The sequence below is a fragment of the Acanthochromis polyacanthus genome, chromosome 20 (assembly GCF_021347895.1).
Source record: "Acanthochromis polyacanthus isolate Apoly-LR-REF ecotype Palm Island chromosome 20, KAUST_Apoly_ChrSc, whole genome shotgun sequence".
Taxonomy (NCBI): Eukaryota; Metazoa; Chordata; class Actinopteri; family Pomacentridae; genus Acanthochromis; species Acanthochromis polyacanthus.
The window spans coordinates 28,607,835-28,626,495 of record NC_067132.1 but is presented as its reverse complement, the minus strand read 5'-3'; the positions used below and the strand labels follow the sequence as shown (position 1 = coordinate 28,626,495).

The 18,661-nt window shown below is 43.2% G+C and overlaps 1 protein-coding gene across 3 annotated transcripts in view; it reads right to left on the bottom strand.

Moving 5' to 3' along the window:
* Nucleotides 1–18,661, bottom strand: part of epc1a (enhancer of polycomb homolog 1 (Drosophila) a) — a 29,646-nt gene that overhangs the window by 9,924 nt on the left and 1,061 nt on the right. For 2 of the 3 annotated variants that reach the window (XM_051940646.1, XM_051940647.1), the window contains exons 2-10: nucleotides 18,465–18,585; nucleotides 7,051–7,210; nucleotides 5,715–5,860; nucleotides 5,102–5,308; nucleotides 4,538–4,686; nucleotides 2,634–2,787; nucleotides 1,270–1,428; nucleotides 925–1,014; nucleotides 589–737 (exon numbers count right to left, since the gene is read on the bottom strand). In XM_051940646.1, coding sequence (XP_051796606.1) covers nucleotides 589–737; nucleotides 925–1,014; nucleotides 1,270–1,428; nucleotides 2,634–2,787; nucleotides 4,538–4,686; nucleotides 5,102–5,308; nucleotides 5,715–5,860; nucleotides 7,051–7,150 — 1,154 coding nt within the window. In that variant the 5' untranslated portion in view covers nucleotides 7,151–7,210; nucleotides 18,465–18,585. Of the gene's footprint in view, nucleotides 1–588; nucleotides 738–924; nucleotides 1,015–1,269; nucleotides 1,429–2,633; nucleotides 2,788–4,537; nucleotides 4,687–5,101; nucleotides 5,309–5,714; nucleotides 5,861–7,050; nucleotides 7,211–14,270; nucleotides 14,780–18,464; nucleotides 18,586–18,661 lie in introns of those variants that run through there. The other variant, XM_051940645.1, reaches the window with a different exon arrangement.

Sequence of the window (18,661 nt, the reverse complement as noted above, 5' to 3'; positions counted from 1 at the left end):
TGGCACTGAAGAAGCCACCGGCCAACTGCTCCAGTGTTTCATTCAACCGTCTGTGTATTTACTGAGAAGATACCAGACGAGCCACAGGACCCGTTGCTCCAAGTTTGCCGATGCGCCTACAGGCCACAGAACCAGGTGAATCCCAAAATGGGATTGTCATGTTCATGATTTCAGCAGCCAGCTTGATATTTATAATAGAATGATGCTGCCAACTGGAGGCTGGTAACCTGCCAGAGAGCTGCTATGGTAAACAACCTCGGCAGCTACAGCCAACACTTGGCTGCATTTCTCCGTCTCGGTATCGACACTGGCAGCATTCCTACACACGTCTCATATTTCTACATTTTCTCTGATTTTGGTCTAATCATAAATACGCCGCACATCAACCTACTTCCACGTCACAAACGACAGCATGCACTGGGTGAAAAGCTTCACAAACTCCAAAGTCCTGCTCACATTAGAAGTCATTTTTGATTTAGCCAAATTGCTCAAGAGCTGGAAAAACAATCTGTGTTGCCTCCGCGGCTGCATCAGAGCAGAGCATCACAAAGCTCAGCGAGTGCAACCGAATCGCCGGCCTGAACTCACCTGCCCCCTCTGCCCACGCGACGCCGTGCCAGACCTATGCAGCGCCGTGGCACGTTCAGCGAGGTCAGACAGTAGCGGAAACGTGGGTCGCCCAGCCCGCCCTCTGACGGGCTCACCCAGGGCCAGCTGCCGCTCTCGTCCTGTCGAGACTGAGGGAAGAGAAAACACGAGGTATTAAAAGCGAGCGTAAACAAAGAAAGCGAGAAAGAGGCAGGTCTGTTATTGCATTGTTCTGTCCAGCAGAGTGTGGAAGACTAACAGGCAGAGCAGCCAGACTGGCCAGCCTGCTGTTGGCACTATAAATAGAAGCAATGGGAGTCACAGGAGGGCACTCACAGCGTAGTACTGACAGCCGGCCTTCCTTCTGAACGCATAGCAGCCATCTGGGTCATTCTCCTCTTCTGCCTCTGAGGAACCTGAATGGATCTACACAACAACAACAAAAAAAAATTAAGTAAATGAAGAGCCGAGGCCTTTTAAACCTGACAGAAGGAGTTTATTACTGGCCAAGCATGATTTGTAGAGGTGCTGAAGCATAGTCAATATTAGCTTGGTGATTACAGTTTTCATTTTCTGTTCCTTGCTTGGTCATTTTTTAATACCGGCCTCCAAATGAAAATTGCACTCAAACCACATCACAATGAGAACTGAATCACATTCTGTTTAATTTTTTTTGGTTACCTGTGAGAATGGTTCGTCGTCTGAGCTGGGGAAATCATACTGGTTGAGGTCCTTGGGATTGAACACAGAGGGCCCCGAATGCTGAGGCGCCGACAGTGGAGGGATTTTGGGTTTCTTCTCGTATTTCCTTTTGGTTCGCACCGCCTCCGTCTTCTCGGGCTTTGAAGGGGGGGAGGAAAAGATAACATGTTTACGCTGCGGTCGGTGTCATCAAAAGGGCATTTCCGAAAGCGAAACAACAGCCTCGGCGGTAATTGAGTGTTGGTGGCCTATGCACGGACACGAGGAGTGTGTGGAGAAACAACAGCGAGTAAAAAGAGGCATTGATATGCAGATGGCAGCACGTGGCAGATGCCGCCGCCTCGCCAGATGGCTGTCCTCCCCCCTTCTCCACAATCCACCCCGTGCCACCTTTCACCCCAACTTCCCCAGTGGGACGACCCCTCCCTGTCTGAACAGACTCCAACTCCAGCAGGATTAGTCAGAATCTATTCAGTCCTCAGACTTTGGGGGGACAAAGCAAACAGAGGAGCAGAGACTCGACAGTGAAGAACTGCTGTGTCAAATCAATGGAAGAAATTGGGGTGAGAGTGATGACGGAGGAGGGGCAGAGTTAAACCGAAAATAAGCGTCGGTAAACAAAAGGGAAAAGTCAACCAGCTGGTAAGAGGGGGAGGAAACGGAGAGGGGAGGAGGGGGGGGGGTGAAATAGATGTCTCCCTACAGGGCAGGGGGGAGAGCTGTTGGACACTGGAGCTAATGAGGTTATAATGAGGAGAGGTGACACAGAGTTCACGACTCTGCTGTGTAATGAAGTGCGACATCAGTGAAGCATATGCAAACTAAACTTTATATTAAATGTTTTGGAAAATTGAAGGAGTCTGTGCAAAAAAATAGGGAGGGCTAATCATGGTAGAAAGAAAACATTTATCTTCTATTTCTGGTTATTTATATTGCCGTCACTTTGTTTTCCAACCAAGTGAAACTACTTACCAAACCGTGTTAGGTAATCTTTCAACAAATACACAAGGAACATTCTGAAAAATCTGATTTTTTTCCAAACAAAAATCAGTAATGTTGCTCCCAGTAAGGCAAGGATTTTCAGTAATTTATACCTAGCTGCCATTCAATATTATGTACCTTTTTAAACATGAAAATGCCAAGGTCTCTTCTGCACAATGTGCGACAGTACCTTGCATTGAACGGCTATCATTGACGTGTGAATCGACTCAGGTGAAGAGCAAATGTGAAGTCAATAACATTTCTCACACTCGTACAGAGCTGAAAGGAAGGAAATCATTTCTTGTACTGTCCCTGATGTGATTAGGGGGAAGCGGGGGTGTTGTGAAGGCGTGTGGCCGTACCTTCTTGTAGTCCTTCATGTCCAAATGGTCCTGGTGTCTGTACTGGTTACTGCTGGACAGGGGAATGATGGGGATGGTGTAGACGGGCTTCACCAGAGCTCGCTGTGCCAGTGCTTCTGCCATCACCTCACTGCCAAAGTCTGGCATTGCATTCCTGATGGACAAGGAGAAAAACAAGGAGTTCAGCAATTTCAACAGTTACATTTCTATTGTGGAATGTCAAAGCAGAATGAAATCACACTGGTAAACATCCTTAGCTAGTTGGACTATGTTCATTTTGTCATTTCTTGTTATAGAATTGCGTTCCTTTCAAACCGATAACTAAATAAGGAAAGCATCAAAACATCAGCAAGGTAAAAACCATACTTTCCTTATTTAGCTGTCAGTTTAAAAGTAACGTAATAGTATATCATCCTTAGCTGCAACTCTAACTCTAGCTAATCATCACCAATGTTGGTTTCTTTCCTGTTTAAAGGGTGCTTTTCTTGCCACTTAGGGCTTGCTTTGGGGGTTCAGGTATATGGGTTCTGTAAAGCATCTTGGGATAATTTGACCTGTAACTGGTGCTACAGGAATAAAACTGAATTGAATTTACAGAAAGGTAAACACTAAACTAATAAACGTGTGCATACCATACTGTAATTTATCTTCAGTGTTTAGGAACAGATTAATAGTCAACACTGTGCAGATTAGGGCTGGTCTGAATCGTAATTAAGGACGAATATCTGAATATTTAGTTTATCAACGGGGAGGAGGGGTGACGATGATGTTGCCCCTCAGGGTTTTCATCATCAGACTCCGACAGCGTTAGCATTAGCACATATATGGAGGGAAACTTCAAGCATTGGGATCTCAAAATTAATATTCGTACGCTACCACAACGACCGAATATACGGATATTCGGGTCCAGCCCTAGTACAGACGAGGCTTATAACAGTAAAATCTCTACTTCAGTGCATAGAAAAATTCCTAGACAGTCCACTGACAGGCTGCAAATACCACACAGTAAACCCAGGTCACTATAAACCAGCGTAACATCATCAAGTGGTCTGCAGAAGCTATCCGCTGGGAACAGAGCGGTACAGTCTGGGAGTGAACACTAGCTGTGGTGATGCGCCGGCAGAAACCAGGCCGGGATAACAAGAGGAAATTGAAATGTCACTACAAATCAAAAGCACTTCAAGGAGAAGGGTCCAATTTAAGCTCACACTGACAGCTACTTTCAGAGGAAATTCATTCCATTCGGATGTCATGTTTAGATGGATCGCAGAGGCTCCACCGGGAGGGAAAGGAAAGAAAAAAAACACACCACAACAATTCAGAGTAGAGCCAGGAGAACAAAAAAGTTTATCTCTACAAACATGCTTTTATTACAGAAACATAATCTGGTGCACTACCTAACAGACTGGGGGAAATATGACTCCAGGAGGCACAAAGAACTCATTTAAATGAATACATAGGGTGAACTCTAAATTGATAATGCACCCAAAAAAACAGTGTATATAACAGCACTCCCAATTAACAGGAGCAGCGAAGCCTGACGTTAAGGAAAATATGTGGCTGGTTTGGATTTTTACTTGAAGCGTAAACAAAAGCCTAATCAAACACTTAGGTTCACCGCATGAGCCGTCAAAAACGCCACATTGTCTCCAGCATTTTAAAAGCACATCCAAAAGCCCAAAACAACAGGACATGGGCACCCAATATTACCTAAAATATTTATCAAAATAAAACCTCAAACCTGTTCATCCAAACAGAAGAGCGTTCCACAAACAACAGCATCCAAAACACGAATAAAAAAAGCTTCCCTGATTGCAGCTGCTCGCCTAACAAGGCAGTTTTCGCAGCGCAGGCAACTCCAGCAAAACACAACCAAACTCTTTTCAGGCCAATTTCACATTTACCTCTTCTCCACGATTTCCAGTGTGAGGTGCAGCAGTTCCCTCTTGCTCTTCTCCCTCCTTTTGATCATCTCCAGGATAGTGACGGCTCGGCTCAGGTCCCTGCGCAGCTTCAGCATCTTCTCGTACGACGCCTCGTCGTTCTTGCGATTCTGAAAACGGAACGGTGATGATTCAGCAACGCTACAACCGCTTCCATCCACACTGGAACTTTTTAGAGATCAAGTGGCTGAAACTTTTAACACATTTTTTAAAAAGCATAATGGTGCAATATATATAATCTAATCGACACTATATAGAGCATGACTGTGGTCCCATGGTGCTACAGATATTCTAAATTACTTTTTATCCCTCAAAGGCTTCCTCTAAATGCAGGTGAAGGACCAGGGGGAATGCATTTTGGCAGCCAATAGTGCCAGAGCTGCTTTCTAAGTAGAAAACTGCCAAAACATGCCCATTTGAGATCACGGATAACTCCCTAAGCCAAGTCATAAAGAACCCCTAATAAGTTTACCACAGCTTAGTCCATTCTATTTGCTTTCTCTCGCCACATTCTCTCGCTCCTACCTTCCTGGTCTGCATCTTCTCCGTCCGTCGGCGGAAGGCCACATAAGGGTCGCTGGTGCTCGATCCATCCCTCTTCTCCTGCTTGACGTTGGGGATGAGGCAGCCACCCTTACAGGTTTTCCTCTTGCGGCTCCAGTAGTCAAACACCTCCTTGATCAGCTCGTCGTCCTCCTTCAGCAGCAGCTTGGCTTCCTGGAGAGTGACGAGCTGTGAGGCGACACATGGGCGAGACCAGGTTAGTGCAAAGGCCAGAGCCCTAGCGCTCGGCTAGTAACAAGAATTCCTATCACCTGAGTATAATAAATAAAAAAATAAACAGAACAGACAAGCTACAGACTTTATAAACCCACACCCTTCATACACTCTTGTTTCCAAGTTTAACTGTTATCAGAATGGACTATTTGTAAGTCAGAGATGTCAACAACTTCTGAAAATACTATCGTGACGACCCACTTTTTGAATTCCTAAAATACAGGGTAAAAACCACAATTTTATTCAATAGAGGGTACCATAAATCTGCCTCAGTGGGTGTATTTACTGTCTGTAAAGTAAATCCAGAGATGCGTTTGCACCCATGCAAACCTCTACTTTCCCCGCACAGGCTGACAAATACCTGCTGTCCACTGCCTTTCTCCAGTCGGTCTATCATTTCTTCAAACTGCAGGGCGGTGATTTCCATTTTCTTTTTCAGCTTATTCACAAACGTGTCATCCTCTGAATCTAGGTCGTAGTCTGGCTGCTCTGTATCCAAACTGAAAGCTGTGAGATAAAGAAGAGCTGGTTACTTTAGAGACAGACACAGGCTACATCACTTTTGTAAACAATATTTGAACAGACTGCACTGTGCATCAGACTTATGAATCAATATGAAATAAGTTGGGACACATTTCACTGAGAAAATCTACGCTTTTCCATCTTTACTCGTATTTTTGGTATAATCTGTTATGTTCAGGCTAAGCTGAAAATGTGACATGGATTTATAATTGTGATTAGATTGCAACTGTGTATTTCAGGCAAAGTCAATAAACACAAGCCACGGGGTATACATTCTTGTAGCCTTAATCCTCATCTGCTGCCAAACTTTGCTCAAAAATAAACACGACATTTTGTCATGACAAAGCTCTGCACTCAAGTTTAGCTGTGCGCCATCGCAAACTCAATAAAGCACTGCTCCGGGACAATCACGAGTATCCAAGCTGTGATCTTAACCAGGCACTCGCTCATAAATATAGCCTGTGGCATGCAGTTTTTGGCCAACTGATCCAGCCAGAATTTCCACCCATGGACTGGAGCCTCTCCAGAAAACAACAAATTAGTCTGGTAAAACGCTAACAGTCACTGTCTGTTGTGATCCATCAGCTCCCGTGACCTGTGGCTGAATAAAAACCAATGTTTACTGCACAGCCATTACCAGAAGCCCACTATAATTAACACGGTGACCTGCCAAAACCTGGGGCATGTGGAAAAGTTTGTAGTACTCCCTCTCACCTTCACGTATCGAAACTGTTAGATAAATGAGCGACACAGCTGCCAAGTTGGGGTGAAAACACGCGCAACAGTGGTCCCTCAGCGTGACATTTCGCTAATTCAGACAGTGTAGATAATTGCTGCTGCACACGGCAGACAAAAGGAATTTGTTCTCATATTTTTGGTGAGAAACACTGCTTCACTTTAGCTTATGGTCTGTTTATTCAGCACCCTTCTCCAGATGCTTTATTTCCTTCATTGCAGGGACCAGAAAACAAATCACACTTGGATAAACAGCAACCGACATGAAGACGATTTCAGCAGCTGTGAATTAGTTACTCCTGAACTGAAACACCATGAATCTCTCAATCGGCAAGATAAACCCGTCCGATGAACACCGACCGGCAACATCATCGCCATGTGCTCACAGACCACCAACGCAGCTAAGCAGATAATCCAGTTGCAAGCGGCCTACTACTCACGCTGTATGTGAATAAGCTGCTTTGGCATTTTGAACTCCCCGGGGTAGAGGGACTCGTAGTGCGTGATGTTGCACTCTGCCTCGGGGACGGGGATAACCATGTTGTCCCGCTTCTCGCCATATACCTGCTGCGCCGAGATGGCCCGCTGGAGATGGTGCTCCTGCAAGAGAGAGGGGGGAAAAAAACAGCTGTTCAAAATAAGCTGCAATTTAAACGCTCCTGCAGACATTTTCACAACTGAATATCACATTTTTCAACCTGTGGAGATAAAGTGCTTCCCAGAAATCTCACTTTATTACGTGGATATGCATCGACGGGCATGTACAACGGTGTGTGACGGGAATACAGATGAGCGAGACTGATTTAAACGATGAAAAAATACCACCGCTTCATTGTGAGTTTAACGATTTGTCATTTTCCAGACGTACTGAATGCAGGAATCTAGCCTCTTTCAGAAGATCACAAACCATTCAGATGTTTAAGATAACCAAGCTTCGACAGAATATAACACTACTGACGGATTAACAAAGAAACTGCAGCATAAATCTTGAGTTTCAGCACAACTATACAAAAACTACCTCTCATTGGAGTAGACGGTATGTAGGAAAACTGCTGTAGTAAATTAGGTGCAATACCTTCTGGCCGCTATTAAAAAAACCTGCATTTCAACTTGCTGCAGTCACATATCTGCCTGAACCCTTTAAATCCCACTGTTTTTATTGCATTTCCTAGTTCTGATAACAAATGTAATCTGTAACCATTAGTCTCTGCTGCTCTAAGCAGGAAGAACATACCATTTGTCATAATAAGTAACGCCTATATATTGTATACCAACGCAGTAATGACGTATCTCGGAGGAATGAGTCATCAGCAGAACAACGGTGTAGGAGTTAAAGTAAGCGTAGTGGAATGTCAGCGAGTTTGCCAAAGGTGAGCCTCACAGTTGTACTTTGGAGCGTGCGTTTTCTGGCAAAGACGTCAGTTCCAAGCAGTGCACAGGTAAACCTACGATCATTCATAACAGTGACTCATTTCTATTCGCTGCAGCTCTCGGGTGGAAACGAGCCCAAGACCATATTTTAAATACCTGCGAGCTTCTCATGCAGCAAATCCGGAAGTTTTACTAACTCTTGGCAGCACAAACAAGGACGTGGGCAAATGACTCAGACAGTTTGACTCTTGAACTCAGCGAGCACACAATGTTTTTGTATTATGTAATCTGAGAGTCACCTAAAAAGACGTCTGCTTTTTCCATAAACACACCGTCTGGATAACATATTAGTGATGTTACTTCACAAACATTGTTGCTACTGAATGATATCAAGATCTGCATAAAGGTAATGCAGCTCATTACTAATGTATGCTCAGTCCGTAGCACACAACATTTGTAGGCCTATTCTAAGTAGCTGATGCAACAGATGGCCAATTCAGTCAAACTGACTCGAGACCCATCTTACTCTAACAAGTACTTTAACAGAGCTCCTACTCATTTTACACAGAGCACACTTTTTCACGACCACTTCCTTGGCCGGATTTTGAAATATGGGTCAGCGTTCGATGACATACCAACTGTGGCTGGCAAATACGACAGCATATCTCAGCATGGCTAATTTTCCCATTACCTGAAAACTATTCAACTGCGCACACTTCCACATTTGCGTGGGAGCTTGAAGTGATTAGGGCCTTAAGTACAATCCAAAGCCACGAGGAGCTCTGCACGGAGTAACAGGAGAACCATATCAGAGCTGTGAGCTGGCATGAAAGGACACAGCGTGTGCCCAGAGCTGAACCATCTGCCCCTGGTAAGCTTATCAAGCCCGGCGCTGTATACTTTCTCCCACAACCAAAACACAGGGAAAGCTGCAAAAGCGTTCACGAGAGGATTCATCCGCGACCTCCCGAAGCCCAACCTGCTTGTTTCTTGTGGCTCCAAACAAGTGTGGGATGTAAACACGCAGCGTACCACAAACAAATCGCCGTGTGCTCGCAAATCGCTCATAATTTATCACGAAGCTCAGCTGGCACGAGTTCGGCATGTTCGCACACTCAAAAATCACAGCTTCAGGACGAAAACAAAGCGCTGTATTTGGCTACGACTGCTGCTATGTGTGCAGACTGTCCAGCCACAAACTTCGCGCAGCCATGTTTCACTGCCCACAAACACACAACTTCCTGCAATTAGCCAACTACTTCGTGTCATCATGCATTTAAGAACCCCTTCATTACTCGGTCTAGAAACTACAGAGGCTGTGGTTCTCCATTCCCAGATCTCAATGACATGAAACGCCAACTGCAAAAGAATTGGCTTTGAATATGCAGCCGAGTTACAACAAAATGCTTGACAATACAGCAAACTCAATTTCAATTGGGTCATGCTGCATTTAACGCAAGAATTATGTAAAAACTATTGCACATCTGTACGTAGAATAAACTTGGCCATTAAACACTTTGCTTCTTCCAAACATCCATAAATGTTGCATCCACGTTTACTCAGCGACAGCGACCTGGCATGTTTTTATGGGCTGTAGTTTCGTCACTCTGTTGACAAACAAGGACAGATTTCACCAGAGAGCCGTCTATAGTGTGATCTGATGGAAACTCTCTGAACAGGCACAGTGGAGTGTCTATTCCCTCGTGTAACCTGTCTAAAACATCCCCAAAAAGCTGCTCTCTGTGAACCCCTGGCTGCCTGACATGCTGATGAACCCTGAGCTTTGTGAGCTAAGGAACCTGCATAAACGTACACGCAAGGAGCCAATTAAATCTAAGCCTGGCCCAGACCTGCCTTTGCAGGCTTCTGGAGAGGATATAACCACGGCGGGTTACAGCAGGCTGCCCTGAGCCTCATCTGACCTTAAGATATCCTGATCTTTCGCAGCTGTGATCCTCACAACCGCGGTTCACAGCCTGGGATTTCCTCTGCTGAGGAATCGGGTGACTGCGGATAAAAGGCTTTTTGTGAATGGCACACGGCAAGGAGCGAACTCGGTTATCGCAGGACACACTGCAAATATTTGTTTTTGGCAAATTTTAGAAGTTGACATGTCACTTCTGCATGTTTGCTCTGGAAAAAAGCCTTTCCTGATAGCTTGCTGATGCTGAAAACCTGTACTTAAAATGAGAAAAGTCAAACGTTCAAAGACATTTCGAGAGCAAACCAGGGGGAATGTAAATGCAGTCTGGTAAGAGACACACAAGGGGGACAAATCCTGAAAAACTTTGCTTCAGAGTAGCTCCTAACTGCTCCTGCCTCCAGCTCCGGAGAACACAAACTAATATCGAACCTCCAATTCTCTTGCTCTTCCTACACAAAATGTTCTGGGACTGCAGAGACTTGCACAGTGGCAGTCCTGCTTTTTGTCACAGCCACAGATGCAGAACGTGGAGAGACAAATGAAAATCTATTTCTCACAGCACCACGCATCCTTCCATTAAATGTTCCCAAGAAAAATAGATGACTCCAATAAAAGTTGCCATGGCAACAAAAGTGCGGCCTCCAGCAGGTGTTTTCAGCTCACGCCGACCGGAGGAAGGCGAGGAAGTCTTGAGGACTGCGATCTTCTTGGTAAACCGAGGCATACACCTTGTGTGAAACCCACAAAAGCAGCAACATTCCTTTACATCTGTTAAAACAGACAGAAAAACTTAGTGATGTTTTACAACAGCGAGAATTCAAAGAAGGATCAATGTCGTCCTTAATGTGCAACCACAAAACACCAAAACGACCACATCTAAGTGGCACAGAGGCGCTAGAACAAGGATGTGTTACTTCAACTCAAGGATAAAATAGGCACTGAAGCAAGTTTATTTCATTTAAATGATGAAAACTGTTTATTAATTTGTGGTATTTTAAAATATGCGAGAACATTTTCACTTTATAGCCAGAAAAATGGCTGATGTATGTCTGATAGATCTAAGTTTGAAGGAAATAAACCTCTAATGTTACTTGATTGTCAGCCATTTACAATGCATCACGTTTCATTCCTACATTGCATATTTTAAGACGAAGATTCAGTCATAACGCGGCTCCACATACTCAACTACAAGCATGACTGCAACCATTACAGACTCTTACATGAGAAAAAAAACATGCTATTTTTGGCCACCATCATCAAAATGCATGTACACGGTGTACTAATTCTACAAACCTAGCACTGATGCACAAAACCAGAGCTCTATCTGGTTGAAAAGCTGCACTGTAGATGAACTGTTCTACGCTATAATGGTGCAAGCACATTATCATTAGTATTAGCAAATTAAATACCGTGTTTCCGGTACCGCTGCAATTACTCACGGTGCACAGACTGTTTTGTTGGAGGTTAATTATTTCTGTCAGGTATGAAGCTGTGAACGTTGCTGAGGCAGACGCACAAAGGCGCTTGATGACATAAACAAAGTGAAAAGTCAACTGCTTATAGATCCTGCTTACACTCCACAAGGTGAAGCGACGGCTTGAACACGACAGGCCAACGTCTGTATGTACACACTATGACTGCTCACAAATTGTTTACCTATTTACGAGCAAAATCAACACGCCTCTCAAGCCGGCGTGTGGTCATTTAGCCAGCTCGGCGCAGCTGCACGCCATTGTTGCCGGACAGGATGTGGGTCAGGGAGCTAAGCCACGCACAGCCTTGTAGTAAAACTGTCCTCTTTATCTCTTCTGTCACACTGTTATGTAATGCCGCTGTGTCTGTGTGTACAGTAGGTGGGGGAGGGCCGGCAGGGGGGCAGGATTTCTGCTGACTTTGCACCCCGTCTGTGCTTTCCTTGTGTTTGTGTCTGCTGAGGCATCTCGGCGGCACAGAAGCGCCCGGGAGGAATTCAGCGGAGCATGCGGGGTAGTAAATAACAGCCAGCCATTAAAACTCCGTCTACAGTCAGAAATAATAACCAGCCATCAGCTCAGGTAAACACTATAAATCAGGAGGGTTAGTATGTTAAGTCTACACAATGTAGACGGCATATGGACGCAAATAGAAAGGCTGTTTGATCTGTGTTCACACTTCAAATGTTGCATCACAGGTACATGCAACATGACAATGTTTAGGGTGAAAATGTATGCCTGAACATAACGCATCTACAATGACAATGTAAATCTCTACATTTGCCTGTGATTTGAATTCGACCACCATTAAACGCCAACTTGCATGCGCAAGAGCAGGGATGTAGTCGGGATTCTCTGGCTGAAATTCAGACAAGCTTAAGTAAATATCACACAAATCCCAGTTTAATCCTAAAACTGAACTGATCTGTAATAATACTACAGCTCTTACTGACAATCCAAGTATCCAGAAGGGTCCAATAAAGCCAGTCACAAGTAATTAAGGCTGATTTAAGACACCACAGCAGCAATATCCTGCACAACAACTGCACTTCAGGCGACTCTGTGCACTTAGATTACAGATTCACAGCTGTTTACAAGCTGCACACTGAAAGAAGAACATATCAATGAAAATGTGCATTTGGTGCAGGTATTATTGGTGCAATTTACGTTTCTTGTCACTTTTAATCAATAAAATCACTTTGAATGACTACAATGCTATCACAGTGCACCCAGTGACCAAAAGAATCAAATAAAGCCAGTTCACAAGTAATTAAAGCTGATTTGTGACACTGAACAACTGCACAAAAAGTGACTCTGTGTACTCATGTCACAGAGCTCACAAGTGTTTACATGCTGCATACTAAAAAAGCATGTCTGAATATATAAAAATTTGCATTTCTTGCTGTAACAAATTGCATTTCTTGTTACTTTTAATTTAAAAAAATCACTTTAACTATGGCTACAACACAATCACCGTGCTCCCAGTGAGTACAAGGATGAAATAGTCAGTTCACAAGTAATTAAAGCTGATTTTTTGACACTATGGCAACAGTATTCTGCATGACAACTGCATAAAAAGTGACTTTGTGTACAGTTTCCAATGTGCACACTAAAAAAAGCACATCTGTATATATTAAAATATGCAATTTGTGCAGTTACTACTATTGCAAAATGCCTTTCTTGTCACTTTAAATAAAAGAAACCACTTTACATATGGCTACAACACTGGTTTCTTGCAAAATAGTTACTATATTCACAACTGTTTACAAGGAGTACAATAAAGGATGTCTATCTCTCTGTAAATGTGTAATTTGTGCAGTGATTGTTGCAAAATGCCTTTCCGGTCACTTTTAATTTAAAAAAAATCACTTAAAATATGGCTACAATACCAATTTGTTGCAAAACAGTCACTGAATTCACAACTGTTTACAAGCTGCGCACTAAGGAAGCACATCTGTATATGTTCAAATGTGCAATCTGTACAGTTATTACTGTTGAAAAATACCTTCCTTGTCACTTTTAATCAAAGACATCACTTTAAAAAATAAAGCTACAACACCAGTCTGTTGCAAAATAGTCACTGAGGTCACAACCGTTTGAGCTGCACACTGAAAGGACGTACGTCTGTATATATTAAAGTGTGCATCTTGTGCAGTTACTACTGTTGCATGTGCATTTCTTGTCAATTCTTGACAGCAAAATCCCTTTAAATATGGCTACAACACTATAATCGTGCACCCAGTGACCAAACCAGATGTAATGCTTCCTCTGACATCACTCCGCTTGCTGTACCATGTATGTCACAACACATTATGCTCCAAATGCAACGTGCAATTCTGCAGGTGTGAACTGTTATTAAAACAGAGGGCAGGATTTTCTTTTTCCCCCCTCTCTGCATTCTACGCCAAAAAAAAAACAAAAAACAGGCTGCTCAGTGCAGCACACATGGTACGGGCTGGAGCTGTCAACACGCAACACCTCGCTGTCAAACCGGGCTGCGGGGCTCAGTGTCTCCCCCTGGCACCCGTTCACGGAAAGTACAGCCCGTCCGAGGCCTATCCCCGCTCGCCTTCACCACAGAGAAAGTCAACAAAATGGTGGAACAGAGACAAGTCACGTGACTTCTTTGTGCATTCGGGTACAGTTTGATGGGAAACAAATGGACACAACCCGGCTTACGAATAAAATATCGTTGTGTTGTCGCCTTATAATGACCCTCTTGGCGGAACGGCCCGGTAAAATCGAATATTCGTCGAGATCTGTCGTGTGCACGAAAGAGCAGATATGGCGGCCATTTTGCACAAGCTTGCGCAGGCAACATAGTGGCGCCCCTCGATACGAAAACACCGCCAAAGCGATCCACCACCAGTCGGGCAGCAATGAAAAAACATACCGATTCCTCCTCTTTTTCCATCCCAGTCGGCATCTGCGGCACTGCCCGGTTGATTGAGGCATACTCGTGCAGGTCCGGCAAATCCTCGCAGCGGAAGACGGGCAGGGGCTTACTAGCATCCAGCGCCCGTGCCCGAAACGACAATTTACTCATTTTTTTTATAATAAAAGATGCAGCATAAATCTATTCGGTCTGCTAGGAATAACAGCAGGTCTGCCTCGAGTTCTCATGGATGAATCTGTGACGGTCTCTGAGTCAGCCGGTCGATTGAGGGCAGGCTTGAGGTCCGTAGCAGCGCGAACAGAGCCGGGCAGGCCCGGGTCTCGGTCGCTCTCTGTCGGTCTCTTTCTCTCGTAGGCTCCGCTGTTCCTCCCCGGTTCAATACGCCATGGCCAACATGGCGGACATTACAAACTCATGCAGCTCTCCGCTCGCTCCAAGCGGCCCAACCCCCTCGATCACACAAACAGCCATTCCCACGCAGTTTCGCACGCGTGCGCGCTCGCGAAACCCTTTGGGGTACGAGAAGGGAGGGAGGGGGGGCAGATGAACCGACGGTAGGGGCAAAAAAAAAGAAAAAAAAAAAAAGATGCTGGATGCTGATGAAGGGATGTGAACTTCCCAGGCTCGGGATGTTCTCATCCTGTAATACGCCAGACGGATGCTGACGTACGAAAACACGCATATATCCCCCACGAAAAAAATAAAAATACATTTAAAAAAAAATCAAAAACAAAAAAACAACATTTAACGCCTTCCTACAGCGTCACGGCATTAAAATAAATTAGATATTTTAATGAAAATAAGTCACAATCACCACTCATAAAAAATGGAAGAAAAGAATGTTTTATAACCTTCCAAGGACACAACATTTTGTCAAAAAATTATACTGTGCAACCAAAAAAAAAACATGACACATTCCACCAATTAGATGCAATTGTTTTGCAAATATCGCCACCCCGTGGTGCAAAACGCTACTACACTATGATAAACGAATTACTTCAGTTGCATACTAATGAACAGCGACACATATTACCATGATCAAAGCATCATTTCCTTGAAAAAAATACATAAATACAAAGATCACTCAAATACTACAGTGTAAGTGTAACAGGGTAAGTTGTGCAGCAGTGGTTGTGGGTTAATTATACATGTATTATGGTATTAGTAATATATAATATACCATATATATTTTATTTTATTGTTATGTTTATTGTTATAATTGCACAAAGTTTGGTCCTTCTCTCAGTTGTTGTGTAAAATCTTCGCTGGGAGTCCCTGCACTCTCCTATATGCACTTTTAGCTGCCCCACGCCGTCATATAAATGAGCTTTTCTGCCTTACATCTCCCCTTTTGTTCATGTGTTCTGAGAAAGAGGTAAGCGAGATTGTGCAGTTGTAATATGCGTGATTAACTGTAATATACTTCCACTTATAAGTTCACTTTCCCATTCTAATGTGGTTAGCCACTGTTTAATTTTTGTAGGACTACAAGTCTTGGGTGATGGAAGATTTTGTGTCGACTGTAAAGGGCTGTAATAAACAGAAATCGCCTCCAAAGAACGTGTGTCGGCTGAGGCAGAGAAGAGAAGCCACCGGTTCAGTAAATGCATCAGAAGATGGTCGACACAACAGGAATATCAATTCACTAAAGCTCTGAAATTTTGCCTTCGGACGAGAAACTTCGTTAGATATTCTGTTTACACTTTTCTAACTTGGTTTTAAATGCAAAGTGCTCTTATTAAAATATTGTGTCCTGCTTTTATTTTTATAATAAGTATTGCATTATTCTTATTTTATTACTACTTCTCTTACCTTTTTCATTATTTTATTTTCCCCCTGTATATAAAGCTGACTCAAGAAAACCCACCAAGAACTCCAGTGTACCTGCACTGTGATGCACCCATGCACATTTCAATAAAACTCTATTCTATTCACCTGTGATCATTCATTGTAGTCATCCAGTACTGAGGAGTGCATTTTGAAGGGAGATAAAAACTATAAAACCAGTTTCAATGTCCTAACCTGGGCAGGTTACCATGGTAACTAATGCTTGGGATTTAAACCACTTTTTTTCCCCCTCCAATTCATTTCCTGTTCTCCATGTGTTATATCTGCAAACTTATTGGAATTACACGAATAAAGCCAGTGAACCGACCAGATGGGTCTCATCGCCATGGAAACCCACACCATTTAGTTGGTGATGGAGAACTTGCACAAATTAGAAAACTCAGTCATCTATTGGTTTCACTTTGATTTGTCCAAAAATTGAAGGGATTTTTGGATAATGTTAACTATGGGACAGTGTCAAAGGCACTTCTTGAGGTATGAAGCACAAGAGCTCCAACGTGCCGCTGTCGTAAATAAATATATCTTACACGATTAACAGGTTTCTACCAGCACTCCAGTCTTCCCTTATTTGCAGCAACAGTGATTTTGGTCGAAACAACTATTTTAAACTCTTCATAGCTCTCCGTTACAACAACTTCTTCCTCTTGACTAAAGTAGGCAGTACACTATCTATCAATTCTGTACTAAAGAAGAGTCAAATGATGTGTCAAATGCCCCCTTTTATGGGCGCGTGCACAAAAACTGATGAAGACAACCTAGATGAACAAACAAAGAAGACAACCACCATTTATTTCTGAGCGTGGTTTTTAGTTTTGTTGAGTCAGCTTACACAAAGAAAGTTTGATGTGCTTAGTGCAAAGAAATGTATAAATATAGGACTCTTAAATCGCAAGGCCTACAAGAATAAAGACCAAAAAAAAGCTCAAAACTGACTCCTTTAACAGTTCCAAAGCTAGATCGAGACACTCTTAAATTCCCGACAATGTGTTCTATCGTTTGGATCTGACCTTTGTCAATAAACAGTGTGATGTGGAGTCACAAAATAGTTCTTATATGCTGCTATGACCACAACAAGAGTAGAACACGTGCATTCAAGGCTTGCCAAGCATCAGAAACCAATATAACGACACAAGCAATGTTGTTAAATCTGTAGCGTGCTTCATCCTCTTGCTGGGAGATGTGAGAAATGAGCTGCAACCAAAAGCTTCACAGGAGGGTGAACTGCACATCTTCAGAGATCCTGATGTTCTTTACTGATTTACTGCAGTATTACTGTTGCATTTTTCACAAAACTACCACAATCTACTGGGTGATTAATTAAAAAAAACAAACACTCTTTGTCCAACACACACCAATCACAGGAGTGACCTGCTTACAAACTTTACGATTTCTACAATTCTGACCGCAAACTTTTGGTCACAGATAATCACACAACATTCTAAGTTAACTAATTAAACTTGCTCGCCTGTGCTTGATATTTAGTCCAACAGCTGCTGAAAATTCTCCCGGTGTTGGCTTTTTTGTTTGATTTAAATACAACAAGTAAGCAGCCTGCAAAAACAAGGAGGCATGTCAGATAGTTTGATCAAAATACGGTACATACAGTGGCCTAAATATCAGTATTTGTTTCCAGACTTTGAGCTTTTCACACAGAAACACAGCAGCAGCTACTTGTAATATTATATGCCAATTGCTTTTCATGGAAACATTAAGCATATCCAATAAAACTTCCTTCTCAGAAGAAGGAACTATGCTGTCAATAATTTTACTTTTTTAAACTCAGCTCTGCACATGATCGAAGAGAAGCTTCTGTGTCTGCTTGACCTCCTGCTGCCCTGTTGACCTCTCAGAAAGCTAAGCTAATTGGTAAAATTGGAGAACACTAGAGAGCAAAGCAGTGCGGTGTGGTATTTTGGGGTTTTCACCTTAAATGGCATAAGACAAGGCTGTTAGCTGAGTCTGCCTTCCGTTACGGCAATAACAAATCCAAGGACTTGTCAGACTTGGGTGGCAAAGGCACCAGAAATGAGTGCAGCAAGATCAGTTTTGCAGGCTTGTCACGCTGCCTACACTTTTTGCCACACTAAACAGGCCTAACAGCGCGTTCAAATTACTTGAAACGAATCAGGCGCTAATTCAAATTCGTGCAAAACTGACTTTCTGAGAAGTTGTAGCTTTTAAACACATCCCTCGATAGAGTCCAGCACTGCAAAATGCCTCAGAAATTATCCAAATAAATACCAATTACAAGCACAGTCTTTTTTACAAGGTTGGTAACACAACATATGTGATTGATAAATTGCATTTTAGCAGCACAGAATAATGATAAGAAATGCAATTCACCTGTCAGCGTGGGTGAAGATTCCTCTGGGCATGAGTGAAAGATCCAGATGTGGGAGGCTGACACGATAATCATCATCCATTTGGGAGCAATAGATTCACATCTGTGAAGCATAATGGAGGCCTGCGAAACAGTGTGCCAAGAGAGACATACTAATATAAAACACACCATTAATAGAGTCACATCTGAGCAAAAATAC